At 43.2% G+C, this 16,837-nt stretch overlaps 1 protein-coding gene across 3 annotated transcripts in view; it reads left to right on the top strand.

Annotated features, from left to right (window-relative positions):
• The first annotated feature begins 1,112 nt into the window (after window positions 1-1,112).
• CSMD1 (CUB and Sushi multiple domains 1) overlaps window positions 1,113-16,837 on the top strand; it is a 1,077,494-nt gene continuing 1,061,769 nt past the window's right edge. For 2 of the 3 annotated variants that reach the window (XM_051778073.1, XM_051778072.1), the window contains exon 1: window positions 1,200-1,388. In XM_051778073.1, the coding sequence (XP_051634033.1) occupies window positions 1,322-1,388 (67 nt within the window). In that variant the 5' untranslated portion in view covers window positions 1,200-1,321. Of the gene's footprint in view, window positions 1,389-16,837 lie in introns of all 3 variants that reach the window. The other variant, XM_051778075.1, reaches the window with a different exon arrangement.

Here is a 16,837-nt window from a genome sequence, read left to right as displayed (position 1 = left end):
CCTGCCGGGGTCATGGAGCATAGGGACCTGTGACAGCCCAACCCTAGGTCACCATCTCCTTTCCTTTGGGCTCAGGGAACCAATCCTGCCTGGCCAGGGTGGTGGTGGGGAAGCCTCTGTGTGCATCTGCCATGCCACATTTTGATTGGTTTTTTTCTTAGTTTTGGAAAGGATTGTTAATGGCAGAAATTCCTCTTGGCAACAGGAGCTCTCGGGAATGGCAACATAAAGACAAAGCAGCGTTCCTCAAGGAGACATTGGCTTCTCTCCTTCCCCACAGGAACGACAGCTTGTTCTGATCAGCAAGTTGGAAGGAACGAGCAGGGCACATTTTGGACCTGAAAACCTTCCTCCTTCACGAGTGGGGACGAAAGCAGAGGGGAGTTTCAGTTAGGACAAAGGACTCCAGCACCCGCACCACCCACACCCCACATGTAGCTGGGGGTGCCGGACTGCAAGCAGGGCCGGGGAACAGGGTACCAGGGAATTGCAGCAGGAGTCCCCCGTGCAGGTGTAGTCCTGCAGCCGCTACCCTTCCCCGCGCCGGGGGGCACCGGGCCGGGAAAAGCCTTCTTCCCCCGGGGCTTTCGGCGGGCGGCAGGAGTCGCCCGGGGCCGCGGTGGAGGGTGAGGCCGGGACCGCCCCGGGGGTCCGTGCGGGGCCGTCCGCGGAGCGGGGCGGCTGCGGGACCGGCGTGCTCCGGCTGTGCAGCGCCGGCCCCTTCCCCTCTCCGTGGGAAGGGATGGTTGAGTCCGGCGGCAGTGGCTTCTCGTGTGGCTGGCAGCCGCTCTGCTGCGCTGCCTGCGCTGCTTTCGCCGCGATCCCTCCCTCCCTCCCTCTCCTCTCCTCTTCTCCTCCTCCTCCTCCTCCTCCTTCTTCTCCTCCTCCTCTTCCTCGCACTCCCCGCATCCCTCTCCTGCCGCCGCTGGCCGGCTCTCCCCGCCGGCGGCCGTGCACGCCGCGCTGCCCGCGGCCCCGGGCGCGCCTCCCCTCCCTCCGTGCGCGCCCTCCCCTCCCCTGGGCGGGCGGCGGGCCGGCGGCGCCGGGGCTCCGCGGGCGCTGAGCGGCGCAGCCCCGGCGCGGCGCGGGACTGATGCTGTGTGAGAGCAGAGCCGAGCGAGCCGCCCGCGCAGTCCTGCAGGAGGCGCCGGGCGCTGCGCGGCGCTCGGGACCCGGACCGCTCCTCTCCGCCTCTCCTCGCCCTGTGGTGGTTATTTGGCGCTGTCCTTAGCCCCGCTGCCGCTCGGAGGACACGGTCGCAGCCGAGAAGAGCCGCCGGGGGTTTTGTGTGAGTGTGTGTGTGTGTGGAATAACTGCAGACATGACTGCGTGGAAGAAATTCAAGTCTCTGCTGGTTTTCTGCGCGGGGCTCCTCACTGCAGCTCAGGGTAAGATTCGGGTTTCTTGCACTGGATTCGTGTAGGCTCTGGTTACGGCACTGATTCCCCCCTCAGCTAAATCACTGCCGCTCGGCTGAGCTCTCTCTCTCGCTTCGTTTCTGCGCCGGGAAACAGCAGGCTCTTCGAGCCCGGTCTCCCTTCTCCCTGCCTCCCACCTCCCGCCGGTGTTCCCCGAGGACTCGGCTCCTGGCCGGTCACTTCCCCTGGGAGAAGCCAGCCCCCCGGCGTTGGGCAGCAACCGCTGCGGCGCCGCGATGGGAACCATGCGTATCCAGCCGCCTGGGCAGTGCCGGAGTTTGGGAACACTTCTCTCCCCGCGCACGCACGAACGGCACTCGCTGCCGTTTGAGGGACAGTCCCCGAGCTGGCAAGTTTGGATCTCCCCTCCTCCCGCCTCCCCGGCTTTTGCCGTGCTCGGGGGGGAGCGCGGAGTGGGTGGCCGCGGAGAGCCGCCCCCGCCTGCCTTCAGCCGGCTCTGCTCCCCGCAAGTTGCGCGGAGGCGGGGATGCGGCGTCGGGGACACCTCCGCCAGCTGCCTGCCCGTGCCTGAGGGAAGAGGGCTCCTCTCTGGTCGGCGTGCGGTGGGGAGAGTCTCCCACCCCCAGCTGTGTTTCTCCTTAAAAATCAAGGAGGGAGGAGAAACGAGGGGGTGACGGTGGAGAATTTGGTTACACAACTTCAGTGCTGGCCTCAGCCCCATCACTTGCCTCATCGCTGGAGACAACAACTTCCCCATTATTCACTTCGCCTCTCATTAGCCCTGCGCTTTTTCATGCTGGGAGAGATGCGAGTCTGTGTGTGAGAGAGAGAGAGGGAGGGAGAGAGTGAGGCAGCTCGCAGCTGAGCACCTGTCCATGTTACAGCCTCTGCCTTCTCCCACCTCGCTCCCGGTTGTTTTGCCTGCCTCCGGGAGGACGGTTTCCCTTGCGATTTGTACTGTCTGAGGCTCCCTTAACCCTTCCAAGGCGCTTTACATCGTTACCACCATTTTATTTCTCTCGCTGCTTTTTTCGGTGCGGGGGCGGCTGGAGCGAGGGGGAGCAGGGCGCCCGGGTTGGCGGGCGAGGCTGGAGCCTTCCCCGTCCGGCGGGTGCCCACGGCCGGGTCTCCTCTCCCGCCCGGGCGGCACGGCAGGATGCCCCCGCTTCGGCAGCCTCCGGCCGTGATCCGCAGGAAGAAGCGGTGGAAGGCCAGCCCGTGCTCCCGGGAACTGGGCGGGAGCTTTGCCCGGTCCGGAGGATCGGCTGGGGCTCCTCGCCAGCGGGGTGGCATCCCTCCCTCTTCTGCCCGGCTCCTGCCGCTGCCGCGGTCCACCGGGCAACGCCACCGGCTGCCTCCGCGGGAAGGGAGTGGAGGGGGAGGAAGGCGCACGGCTTTTCTGGGCTGTGAAGCTGCGGCTCCTGGAGACGGGCTGTGCACGGCAGCACACGGGGCCCGGGGCGGGCGGGGGCTTCTCGGCGTGGCCGCCCTGCCCAACTTCCAGCATCCCCATACGCCCCAGGTGCCTCCTTTCCGCGGTGCCCACCCACGCGGGGCTGGGCAGCCGCTCCCATCCCGCACACGTGCCGGGCACGGCGCTGCCCCGGGAGCTGCGGCCGCACACGGGGCCCGGCGGCCGCGGGACGACGGGCAGCTGCGGACACGGCCGCGCCGCGCCCGGGGCGGGCCGACACCCCCGACTCATTTGTTAAATACACTGTAGCCAGTTATGTCGTTTGACATTTAAGTGTTTTCTTTTCATGGCTGACAGCACATACGAAAAGCTGGAGGCTGGATCATGGTTATTTAGCGACGATCCGACGTGTCTTGCTTGCATACAGAGGTTTTACCAGGGACATTTGGGCACTGCCTCTGATGCTGCTCTTCAGAATGTAATTATACCTGCTTAATGTGGAGCAGCAACACACCTACTCAAAGGCTACAAACTGACTTAATATTGAAGTCAAACAACAGGTTGAAGAGGAACCAGCGGGGACAGTTGACATAATTCCTTCCCGTTTACCTTCCTAGGCAGTCCAGCACAGGTGTCTATATTTAGTCAGATGTAATCCTGAGGTTGAAATTACGTTTATACTTTCGAGAGTGAAAGAACTCTTTCCTTAGTAACATAAAGACACAGGCTTTTAAAAGCACATAAAATTTTAATTATTAGATTCTCGGAACTCTGTTTTACCAGCCCCTTGCCATCAAATAATTTGATCACTGTAATAGGAATTCACCCGGGTTTTACTTGGTTCGGGGGTTTTATGAGAAAAAAAAAAAACAGGTCCTGAATTTCTGGAGGTGTTGCCACAGGCGTTCCCATATCTTTCAGTAAAAATGACAGGTGGGCTGCTTTCCACATTGTATCTTATTATGAAATGAAATGGAAACTCTTTGTTGCTGTGCAATTTTCTGTAACTTTTTTAAGAAGCAAGGAAGGATGAAAATGAACATTCATTGTTCACTGTGGTAGACTTGAGGTGCAGTTCTATACATTTCTTTGGACTCATTTCGTCTGATTGATGGATCTGAGTGCTTTGGAAAACATTTGGGGGATTCTTCCCTGTCCATTATGCTTTAAACATCAAGGGAAATTAGTATGGAGTCATTTAAAGGTACCACTTTCCCAGAAGCTACCCTATCAAAGCACTTATGCTTCAACAAGACAGACAGCATGGTGTTCAGCTCTGCATGTTAAGATGGGCTTGTCTGTAGAACCATTTGCTAATTCTGTTATATCGTAACAAAAGTAAACATAAAAAACCTATTGATTTGCTTGAAAGACAAAACATATCAGCATAATTTCTGTAAAAATTCTTAGAACAAATGATAGATGTAGATTGAATTAGACTAAAACTCAAGAAGAAAAGACTGAAATTTCTTTCTACTGTGACCTAAGCTCTGTGTACAATCTATTTTCAATGCAGAAATGCTAATACTTACAATTGTTCCAGTACATGGTTTCAAGGTAATTTTCTGGATGTGTTTAGATAACCAACTACAGCACCTTCATTGCCACCTAATTGCCTCAAAAAAAAAAAAGTACATATGCAGGCTTAAGCACAGAGGTATCATTCAGAATAATGGAAATAGCAAAGGGAAAACATTTCTGTTCTTAAATTAAATCCAGACAGTGAAAGGACTCCCCCATCTACAGCTTAGGATTTTGTTTTAAAAAATAAATAAACCCCAAAACATTTTATGTACCTGCTGTTTACTGTTATCACTTTGTCAAAATAATTAATATAACTACATCATGCAAAGTTACCACTATGTTTAAGGCCTATTCCTATTGGACTGAAAGTGTTTGTCTCTTTTAGTCATATTTTTTTTCTCCAAAACAATGCTTTTCAAACTGTGAAGCTGCTCCATTCTCTTCCAGACAAGACTAAAGCAATTCTAAGGAAAATAAGCTGAAAAAAGGAAATTTTTAGAAGACCATCAGAGCAAGGTGTTGAATACCCAACTGCAAAACCAAGTATTCAATGGATGTATTCCCCCTCCCCCAGTTCAGTAAGGAATTTGCAATAGAAAAGGCAGAACAGAGAATATCCAGCTCTGACCACATAATATTTTAATGTAAGAATGCATTTACTTTTTGGTAAGATCTGTATCTATCCCATTTTTTTCATCAAGATATCTATATGATGTCCTTAACTCTGTATAGGAACAGGAAATATGGTCAATTTGAATATAATGTGTTGGAGAGCATATCAATTCAGCAAAGATTCCCCAAACACTCATTTTAGACCATTGGTTAAAATGGTCTAAACCATTGGTTTAGACCTATGGTTAAGTTTTTAATTCCCCCCATCAGCCAGTAAAAGTTTATCAGTTTCTGGGGGGGAGGGGGGAACAGGATACTGGTGTGAAGAACTGTAGGTGGTATACAGGGATATGCAGGCACAAGCACACATTGAACTTCAGGATGTGTTGGAATCTGCGAGGGCACTTCAGCACTGTCTGTGATCTGTATAGATAAGAACCATTCTGCCAATTGTCTATGCTGCAAATATGTCTATTTTACTGACTGTCACTCCCATGTCCCTTTATACAGACATGTATGATTTTGATCAGACATGGATTCTTTTGTTTGGGTGGGGCAGTTGTCATTTTTTTTTTTTGTCCTGCAAACTGCTTTTTCTATACAAACATGTTAACTCTTTTTATTATTATTACTCACTATGTGGTAGAAGTATTATATATGCATTCATATATGCAAGTTTTTAGAACATCTATGGGATTTAAGCCTCCATAGTGTTTACACTCATGAAAACTTTGGTCCAGATAAATTAGGAACAATTTGAAACTGTAAATATTTTGAGCTATGCATTCAAGATGTGCCATGATCTATAAAAAGGCTGAAAAGCCTCAGGGGCCACTGTTTTCAACTTTTTCAAGGCATTCAATCTGTACACCATCACATTAAACTCCCTCTTGTAACCTTTCCTCGGAGAAGTAACTGCTTGATAGTGTGACTATATAAAACCTCCAGTGGATTTAAAGATAAGATGTAATTTCGTTTTGCTCAAATCTGTATTGAACCATTGTGTTCCTCTTTGACCATGATGACATTATTCTGCTAGCAAGCAGCTTTCAGTGTAAGCACAGATACTGCAGCATAGTGCTGGGCTGCCTGTAGCCGGCAGGGGATGCAGTGTGGAAAGGGGAGTTGCTGATTTAAATATACAATCCACCAAAGCAGTAGCATAATTGTGAGGCGTGATCTCTAATAAAACTCAAACATGCAACTGGATTCAAATCAGGGTTGCCGATTAAGAATCTGCCCTCTAGTTCCATATGGCTGCAAAATTAACCAGATTAGACTGAGCTAAATTGGATGTTCTTCCAATTTTTACAGTGAACGAAGAATAAGAATCATATGGAAATTCTCCTAATGTGTATGAGTCACTTTCTTTTACTTAGAAGTTTTAGTTTTCTATATCATCTGCAATTTCCTTTAAACCATTTTTATCAGCCGCCAACTTTTGAAATAGGGAAAAATACCATTAATGCCTGAGGAAACCTGTGAGATCTCTTACTTTGTCCTGACACATCTTTGTTCTGGCTGGATGAAAGACTTCACTCCACTATATGACATTTCAATTTCATTTAAGAAAATCTACCCTGTATTTGTTATAAGCATTTCTCAATGGCATAACTGCTTAATCAAATTACTTGGGTTATTGCTAGTGTTGTATTGACACACCAAGGCAACATATATCAGTTGTCTGCATTTAATTGAGTGGTAGATGGAGGCAGGCATACACTGAAAACTCTTAGAGGAGTTATAATTACAAGAGTAATAGCATCTTATTGCTAATAACAAGTCTTACTTGTTCAGAGACAATAATTTTTTTCCACATTTCTTTCTCGTATGGAAAAAAAAAGAAAATGACAACAGTTTCTTGCCATTTTTACCCAGAGGGCACATTCAGTTAAAAGGACAGATCAAGATTTAATCACTGTTTTGTTGCTGATGATTAACCAGAATTCCTCTTGATTAATCAGAATATCATCAATGATTTGCTTTTAGCAAAAGACGAGCAAAAAAACCAAAAACAAAAACCCCAAACCGCAATTTCTAACAATTATAATAATGCTTTAATTTCCAGCATAAAAATTACAATTGGTTACACCTTTTTAATTATTAAAGTATGCATTCTTGCATATTCTGAAGTTGTGATTTGAGTTCCTTCAAATTAATTTCTTGTCTCATCCCTGTCAAGTAAAAGACAGGGATGTAATTTCAGACAGTTGTGAGGGCCCAATTCTGCTGCAATGGAAACTGAAATTTTTATTTATTTCAGAATTAGCTCAATTGGCCTGTTTTGAACAGATTACTATTCCAAATAAGCCAGGGATAGTAGATACTGCAGTGGAGTCAGACCCTCCAAATTTGATCTCTTATGGCTGAGGACTTCTGACAATATTTGTATCCATGTATGACTTTGAAAATGGAAAACTAGGTGACTCTGAACAACCAACCTTGATCATATAAAAATATTTATGTATATATGGAATTTGTTTTTAAACAGTATCTCTGAGCATCTGACCTCTACCTTGCTTCCTTTTTTTTCCTCTGCATTTTCCTTATGAAGAAATTATGAAGAACAATACACAGAGAAACCTAGTATCATTTTAGTCTTCAGATACTTTATGTCTCTCTTACGGTATCCCACGGATACTGAAGTACAGAATCATGTTCCATGTTCATGTCTTTGTTGTACAGTGGCTTTGCAAAAGAAACATTTGCAGCACTGCAGCTGACAGAGACCTGAATAAATTATAATGAGTAAAACTTTTAATGCAGTGTTTGTTTTGCAAAGTTGCATGAAATATGGTCAGCATTTTAAAATTACATTTTGCAGCACTTGCTTCATGCCTTAGGTTCAATTTCAAGACAATGATTCTTTCATGCAATTTTGCCAAACATGAAGTTTTTCTTATTTTTTGTATTTTTTCTTCCTTGTCTGAAAGTTTTCTTTGCCTTTTTTGCTAGAGAATAATTTCTAAATCTATATTTGAGTGTTTTTATTGAAATATTGTTCTAATGCTCTTGTTTGCAACAAACTTTTGACATTAGTCACAGAGCAAATCTGGGTCTAGGGATATATCTTTCCCTCATCAATCCTATGATTTTCAGATCAAACGTAGCAATTACACAATGCTGCATAAATAATTGTTTACTTTCTTTGACCTCTATTATTTGCCATATTGTGTTCGCATACAAACCCCAAAAGAATACAAATATTCAAATTTTTCTTTTGCTTACACTGGTGCTGAAACACCAGAAACTTACAGTGCACTGGGAACAAAAGCATAGCCAGCCTTGCCCTGTACTTAAAGCTTAGGTTCAAAGGTGGACCTAAACACATTGGGGACCACAAACAGGTTATTGTCTATTTTAAATACTGGCCCAGATGTAGCTTTGATTTAAAGTGTCTTCACTGTTCTTGCAGTGCCTGCTGCTGAAATGGATTGGGGAACTTGGCTTGCTTTCCATAGCGTATCTGTAAGACATGAATGAGAGCTTGGGCTTCGCTTTGGGCGTTGTGCTTGAGCTTAGAACTTGCCTTGTGTGAGTGCATCAGGGTTCTGTCTGAAGTCCTGATGCATATAACACGCACCACATAACTTGGGACCCACATCACACTGCTGGTGTACAACACAGGTGGAGGGGCAAGGAACAGGGAAGTCATTTTGTCAGGAAGCAGCTGATATTGGAAAGTGAGTGGCTAGGTATTGCAGGAATATACAAGAGCTCACAGAACCTGCCTTGCCCTGAACCTTAGCAAAAAACCGCAGGTGACTGTGAGGGTAAGAAAAAAGGAAAGAAAGAGCATACTTGCAAAAGAGGGAAATTTTTGAAAAAGCCATTTTGATAAAATAATAAAAAAGCAAAGTTTAACTTATTTTTATACTAATTTTGCATGCTTCTGGTTGTGAAACAAATGGTCATGACAAATCACACTGTTCTCATTAATGTCCGTGGGATATCAATGCAGAAGCTAACTGCTTTCAAGTGACTAAGTACACTATTTTAGCTTTGCCCCAGCAGCCAGATTCTCTATTGGTATCCCGCTGATGTTTCTTATAATACACAGATTGAGTCATACAAAGCATTTTTTTGAGGGGGGAGAAAATGTTTTATAATTTGCTTTCAGAACCTCAGTTCAATCAAACAACTGCTAATATCACAATCAGTGACCCTCTGCATTTGCAGACATCTCTCTTGATAAATTAAATTGATTTTCTTTATCTTAGCATGTAAACATCCTCAACATACACTCAGACCCATTGTTTGCAGTGGTTCTAATACTGAAGAAAGTAGTGTTAATAGATTTTATGAAGTCAACAGTGGCAGCAGTAGTAGCATTTTGATCATGAGCTGTGCTCAGACATTTCTGTCTTGCTTTCCTGTGAAACATGTATAGGGAAGGCTTTATCATGATATTTAATTGCTATAAATTAAAGTACAGAAATTTTCCTTTCTTTTTTCCAGGTGCATAATGTACTTAACTTGAAAAAATCTGCCAGTTGTAGGAAAAAAGAAGCATTCTGCTGTGGAGAGCTAGGTACATTGGACACAGAGTCTAATCGTCAGCTGAGTAGTTTGGGTTGCTTTATATCAGATTTTGACCACTTAGGACCTGATCCAAAGGTTGGGGAACTCACAGGAAAAAAGATAAATCTCATTAACCTTAAAGGATTTTGAATCTGGACTTTATTATAGCCACATATAACACAGAGAACTTACATTGAAACAAGGATGCTAGAACAAATTAATAATACTAAAGAAAATTCAAACTCTTAGTTATCATTAATATGAATTGTTATGAAATTGACCACAGAAATGCTGTGTAGAATCAGAGAATGGTTTGGGTTGGAAAGGACCTTAAAGGTCTCGCTGGAGACTTCAGGCTGAGCAGCCGCAACTCTCTTGGCCTGTCTTCATAGGAGGGGTGCTCCAGCCCTGTGATCATCTTTGTGACCTCCTCTGAACTTGTTCCAACAGGTCTGTATTCTGATTATGTCAGGAATCCCAGAGATGGACATAGTACTCCAGGTGGGTCTCATGAGAGAAAAGTAGAGGGGCAGAATGCCCTCCCTTGACCTGCTGCGCACGCTGGATATGATCGGCCTTCTGGGCTGCACGTGCACATTGCTGAGTCGTGTTGAGCTTCTCATCCACCAGCACCCCAAGTCCTTCTCCTCAGGATTGTCTCAATCCATCCTCTTTCCAGCCTGTATTTGTCTTTGGGATTGCCTCAACACATGTGCAGGATCTTACACTTGATCTTGTTAAACTTCATGAAGTTTGCACAGGCCCACCTCTCAAGCCTGTCCTGGCTGTCTGGCATCCCTTCCCTCCAGAATGTAGACTGCACCGCACAACTTGGTGTCACCTACATGGAAGATGAATCATGCCCCGAAATTTTTTGACCTGAATTGTATTTCACTCCACTGACTTTCACCAGATATGTAATTTATTTGGTTCTTAGGAGAGATTAACCTTTAATTGCTTTCTTTAGCAACATTTAGTAAACAGAGTGATAGCATGGAGATGATCTGTGCAAACAGCAAAGAAGTATTTCTTCAAGTCATGTTGCCATGACAATTCAGATTTTTCTTGTCAACTCCTGAGAAGCTTCGAAGTAATTTCTTTAAAGCAATGGATCAGGGGATATTTTTGAAATTGAAGTTGCTCTCTTTTTTCAATTTAGTATCATTTAACACAGTAAGGGACCTGACCCAAAAGATTTTAAGATCTACAAACAAGAACTATTGCAAAATATATAGCGTCATGTAACCCTCTTCATGGATCTCTGATGATGTACACCAACAGTGAAGCTGAGTTCAGATACTTTATCAAAAGATTTAGATTTTTTTTTAACTATATGATAATAATAAATAGTTATCGTCAAAATAATAGTGGATAATGATGAGTGGAGAGGCCAGTTTATAGCTATCATTTTGATTCTCAGGACAATATTTTATCTTGCAGCTATTTTGATTTTAGATTACAGAAGGATTAAAGAACAAAGAAGGACTAAACATTTTTGTTACAGTTATAATTATAAAATTAGTTCAATGAGTGAAGAATAAAATCAAAAGGCTGTTGTCCACATATTTAAATTACTATCCAAGATAACTCCTGTATACAGTGCTATTAGTAATCAAACTGAATGTCCCTCTTTTTATTTGTTTCAATTGAAATAGCCTCTTTTGAAAAAAACCACAAAAACTAGTCCAAACAACTTTAATTTAATTCTTAAGAAATAAATTACTGGCTTAATGAGGTATTTCTTAGGTTGCTGTTAGCAGTGATGAAAACATTGTAAACGAAAAGAAGATAATGTGAAGTGCTGTTTCTGCTGGGAAAATAGGTTTCTCTGTATAGAAGATAAGAAAAGTAGATCAGTAATGGTTTTCATTTTAAAATGTTCCTGACAGATGATGGCTACTGTGTTGGTGTAGTTTGTTTACCACTTTGCAATAGATTTGAGATGAGTCATATCACATTAGAAGGAAAATTGAGAAGTTGTTTTGTCAAAGGAAATTCAGTTTTCCTTTTTTATCATATATACTCAAATTATTAGTTCTCTTTAAACAGAGACACCTAATTGATTTTTTTGTGTTTATTCTTGTTGTTTCCACAAATCTGAGTTCCTCTTGTTAGAAATTGTAAGTGCAGATCTATCATTTCTATGTACTGGATAAAGTGATTGACCTGGAATCTTCAGTCAGTTCTCCTCATGCATCTTCTTTAAAGTCTTAGCCATTTTATTTTCAAGTGAGTTTGTACCACAGTAATTTCAACATCTACAAGCATGGTTGTTTTTCACAAGCCTTTCTATTCCCTTGCCTTCAGAATGGGAGTTGAATCAGTAAGGACTATAGGATGGCTTCTCAAGATTTCATGTTGTATAGAAATTATTATTTCTGTCTTATTTCCTTATTGACTTTGTAAGTTCACTTTACTGATAATGCATCTTAGTGTATCCACAGTGTTAGGAAAAATGGTACTTATACGAATATTTGATAAACAGACTTGTGGATGGAATACTTATGATGCATCAGGTCAAAGGCATTCAGCAGGAAAAACAACCTTCTTTTTCAAAATATCTGATGGAAGAGGAGATCCGTTTGTTGAATAAAATAACATGTGCATACTGAACAATAAAACATGTCTGAGCTCATTTTACCTGCAAAACAAACCTTAGTGTCAAGTTTAAGGATGCTGGGAAGAGGGCAGAAGGTCCTGTTTATTGTCAAGAGCCTAGATTGTATTTTTACTTTCTTTTCAGTAGTGCCAAATATCTGCAGTTCCCACTGCCATAAGAGAAAATTGCAGATCTCAGCACTTTCGAACATAAAGAAATTTGTACTCTTTTTACTTTTACACTTGAGAATCATCATAATCTGAATGCAATACACTGTTGTAACGAGAATAGATAGACAAGAGTATTAAGCATTTACTACTATTATCTCCCAGGTAGTTTCTGAATTAAGCAAAGTTTCCAAATCTATCGTTGTTATTTTTTTAGGAAGAAGAGATTCCTCAAGGGAAGTTTGTTTTTCTTTAAAACTGCTGTACCTAAGTAATTCTATGTATTAGAAAAAAAAAGAAGAAACCAACCTGGATTTGCTGTTGCCTGGAACAAAACATTTGTGATTACAAAGTGAATGTTAAACACAGCAGCAAATCAGAATTTGTAGTGAAGGCAATTTACAGACTACTGGCTGTACTGCATAATGGAGGCGGTTGTCCTGGACCGGCATTAAAAGCAATCAGTCTCACCTCCACTTATATTTCCTCTATGAGTATTCATAATTTTTACATTTATTTCCTATTGATGGTAACTAAGTGCAGTTCCTTGTAGCTCCATTTTTCTTTCTAAAAAACAGGCTGTTTCTAAGGGGTGAGCAGGCTCTGGTGGGAAAAAAGTGTCTACCCAGTTTTACCACTGTAGAATAGGTCCAAAACTTCTTTTGATATTGTGCGTTGTGCTGCAGACGATATTTGCAGGATGGATATATATTTGTGCAAATATTTTGAATGTGCTTTGTCACTCCATTGGGTTTGTATAGCCAGGTTTTGGTAGTGGGGATGCTTTAGGGTTGGCTTCTGTCAGAAGCTTCTAGAAGCTTCCCCCATGTCCAGTAGAGCTAATGCCATCTGCTTCCTAAATGGACGTGCTGCTGGCCAAAGCCAAGCCCACCAGCAATGGTGGTAGTGCCTCTGGAAGAACATAGTTAAGAAGAGGGAAATTACCAGTGCAATGGCAACTACAGCTGGGAAAGGGGAGTGAGACTATAGGAGAGGAACAACGCTGCAGACACCCAAGTCAGTGAAGAAGGAGGGGGAGGAGGTGTTACAGGTGCCAGAGAGAGATTCCCCCGGAGCCTGTGGTGCAGACTATGGTGAGACAGCTGTGCCCCTGCAGCCCATGGAGTTCCTGCTGCCCCTGCAGGGGGACAGAAGATCCACCTGCAGTCTGTGCAGGACCACACATTGGAGCAGGTGGATGCCCGAAGGAGGCTGTGATCCTGTGTTGTTGCAGGCTCCTGCCAGGACCTGTGGACCCATGGAGAGAGTAGCCCACAATGGAGCAGGTTTGCTGTCAGGACTTGCGACCCCACAGGGGACCCACAGAGCAGTCTGTTCCTGAAGGACTGCAGCCCATGGAAGGGATCCACGCTGCAGCTCATGGGAAGGGCTCATGTTGGAGAAGTTTATGGAGGACTGTCTTCTGTGAGAAGGACCCCATGCTGGAGCAGGGGAAGAGTGTGAGTCCTCCTGAGGAGGAAGGAGCATCAGAGAGAACTCTATGTGATGAACTGACCGTAACACCCCTTCCCTGTCCCTCTGCACTGCTGAGAGGAGGAGGCAGAGAAAATATCAGGGGTGAAGTTGAGCCCCGGAAGAATGAAAGGTGGGGGAAAGTGTTTTAAGATTTCGGTTTATTTCTTATTATCCTACTCTGATTTGATTGTTAATAAATTAAACTCATTTCCCTGAGTCGAGTCTGTTTTACCTGTGATGGTAACTGGTGAGTGATCTCTCCCTGTCCTTACCTTGATCCATGAACCTTTCATTATATTTTCTCTCACCTGTCCAGCTGAGAAGGGGAGTGATAGAGCAGCTTTGGTGGGAACCCAACATCCAGCCAGGGCCAGACCAGCACAGTCATATAACACCAGTGCTTCCAAGTACAGTTTTGTAAAGCAGAAGCATTTTGTGTGATTGTCTCAACAGCAGTTAGCTGCTCAGATCTACTCAGTTATGCTGCTGTTGTCTTATGTACTGTCCCAAAAGAGCAATGTGCATGAGAATCATGTCCCCTGACAGTAAAAAATCAATTAAAACGAGAAACTACTCTTTGATGCTAGAAGGATAATGTACTGCCCATTGTGAAAAAATGAGCCATTGTGGTGATGGATTGTGTCAGGTGAAAGATGAGCATTCAGCATAGACAGTCGATGGAAATCATTCTTATATTTCATTGACAAATTCTTCAATAGTACCATTGAAGAAGATAAGGTATCTCAAAAAAGAAACTACATGTGAAAAAGTATGACAGCATTTAATGGGGGTTTCGGTCAGGACTACTTTATGTTTTAAGTCAATCCTTACTCTTGTCATTTGCCTTCTTTCACTTTTTTTTTTCCTTGAATATTTTGTCTATGATTATATTTATTCTTAAAGTCTATTAGGCAGTGACATGTGTGTGGCATGATTTATTAATTTGTTTTATGGTATATCCTAGAGCGTAGGGACCCATCATACAAAGGATTATATGAACATACAGAAAATGAAATTAATGACATGGACAACATTGTGACAGGAAGCTTAAGTCTGGGGAGTATTGTTTCCTGCATGATCAGAATTAAACAAAAAACCTTGTCTTCTGAAACCTAGGCCATAGGAGCTGTCCTATATTTTACAGAGGACATAGCCCAGCTTAGTTAACTCATAGCCGTCAATAATTATTCAGTGTTTTTTTCTGGTTTCCTTTAGTGGTATTTGTCTTGCTGGAGAGCAGTGCATAATCAGCTTCCCTTATTGTCACCAGTAACACAGGCATACCGATGTAGTTTTACTAAGCAGAACTGGTAAAAGCTCAAAACTTGAAATGTCTGTTGGCAGCTGTCCTCAGTGGCACCTCCTGGTGCCACTACTGCGAAAGTCTGATATGGTCTCATAAATAACGACTGGTGCCCTCATGGGCATGGCAGTTCAGCTGCTGGGCTGATACAGGCATTATGCTGACACACTGAAAATCACGTCTTTTTATCTTGTAGGACTGGCAGGGCTGACACCATAAGATTTGCATAATTAAACACTATTTCTCTTTTTTCTTCCCTTGCGTTATTTAAAATTTGCTCTTTGCAGAGCTTATCTTTCTTGTTCCAGTCATTATTATTTCCTCTTGCTGAAGGAGTATAAGATACCTTCTTTATTATTCTCCTATATGTCTGTTTAACATTCCCAGGGTGGAAAGCGCCTAGGGTCTAGTCTGTGATGACTCCTGCACAAAAGCTGAAGATGGGCACTCTTAAAACCTGAATTAAGTCAGGGACATAAACTGTGCCTAGATTTTGTTCACGTCTTATGAATTTGGGTAAGTTTCAGTCTTCACATATTTAAAAATGCAAAAAGTGTCACATCAAATCAGACCAAAATAACCTCTATCTGACAATGGCCATTAGCAAAAGCATAGAAAAAAAAATACAGGAAGCAAGATAAAGGCAGGCTTTTATGTTTTAGCAGCCTCTAGCCAGTTTAGAGAACTCTTAGCCAGAGGTTGCATCTATGTTCAACATCCATCAACAAATTTAACCTTCACAAATCTGTTCTTGAACCTACTCATAATTCAGACTACCACACTATTTTCTGACAATTTGTTTTACAATTTAATTCCTGCTGTGTGGAAAAACACTGCATTTTACTTGTCTTGAAGCTTCTACCCGCCCGTTTCCCTGAGCACTTCCAGCTCTTCAGAAATACTTTACCCTACACAAAACATCTGACAGATAGGAAGGAATTATGTAAATCTATAAATTACATACTTTTCCCACGTACACCTAAAAAATCCATATGGATATTTAGAGTAACAAGCTTCAATCAATACTAATGGATGTTTCCTAAGTGCATTTCTCATAATTTTTAATGATCATGATATTGTCAGTGCTGCTGATGCACTTAAATGAATAATAGTCTGTATTTCATTATAAACAGCCACTTGCCTTTATCCCACCATCCCATTACCTGTTTTTTTATTCTCATAATATTATTTTATTGTTTGCTTTCCAATAAATAGTAAAGACTGTACATTGTGACCATCTGGATGACAGTGATGTTCAACATTTTGCCCTCTGAGACATTTCTGGAGGGTCAACAGAGAAAATGCTTAGAAAATTAGGTCCTGGCTGGAAATGAATACATCAAACCGGATGCTTAGTGATCTAAGCACCTCTCCCACTGATGTTGACCTCCATGGAGTGTGTAGCTCGCTGATAATATAAAGTGCACTAAATAGTAGATTCATCTTGCATATATGCTGTTTGCCCCTCTGTGGTCCAGCGTTTCAATGGTTGCCAGTCATTTCTTAATGGGTTCTGATGAGGGATTGGGTTTCTGCAAAGATTAGGGGAAATGCTGCAAGCACTTCTGTTAGAAAAGGTTTAGGAAGAGGTCTATTGTACTGAGAACACTGAATCCACTTCATCCTTAGAAATCAACCAATTTCTGCCCTTACAAGACCCAGATTTAGACCAAATTGTGAAAAAAAACCACGAAAAGACATTGAAAATTTTGTTCTTAGATAGAAACTTACCTCAAACCTTAAAACCTGCAAGATATTCTGTGAGCTCAAATCCATAGGCTTCTGATTGCAGTTTCACGTTAGAAAATTTGTCACTATCTGAAAAACAATTTTTTCTCTTGT

The sequence above is a fragment of the Manacus candei genome, unplaced genomic scaffold, assembly GCF_025592945.1.
Source record: "Manacus candei isolate 608988 ecotype Guabito, Panama unplaced genomic scaffold, ASM2559294v1 h1tg000011l, whole genome shotgun sequence".
NCBI lineage: Eukaryota > Metazoa > Chordata > Aves > Passeriformes > Pipridae > Manacus > Manacus candei.
This window is presented reverse-complemented; position numbering and strand designations above follow the sequence as displayed.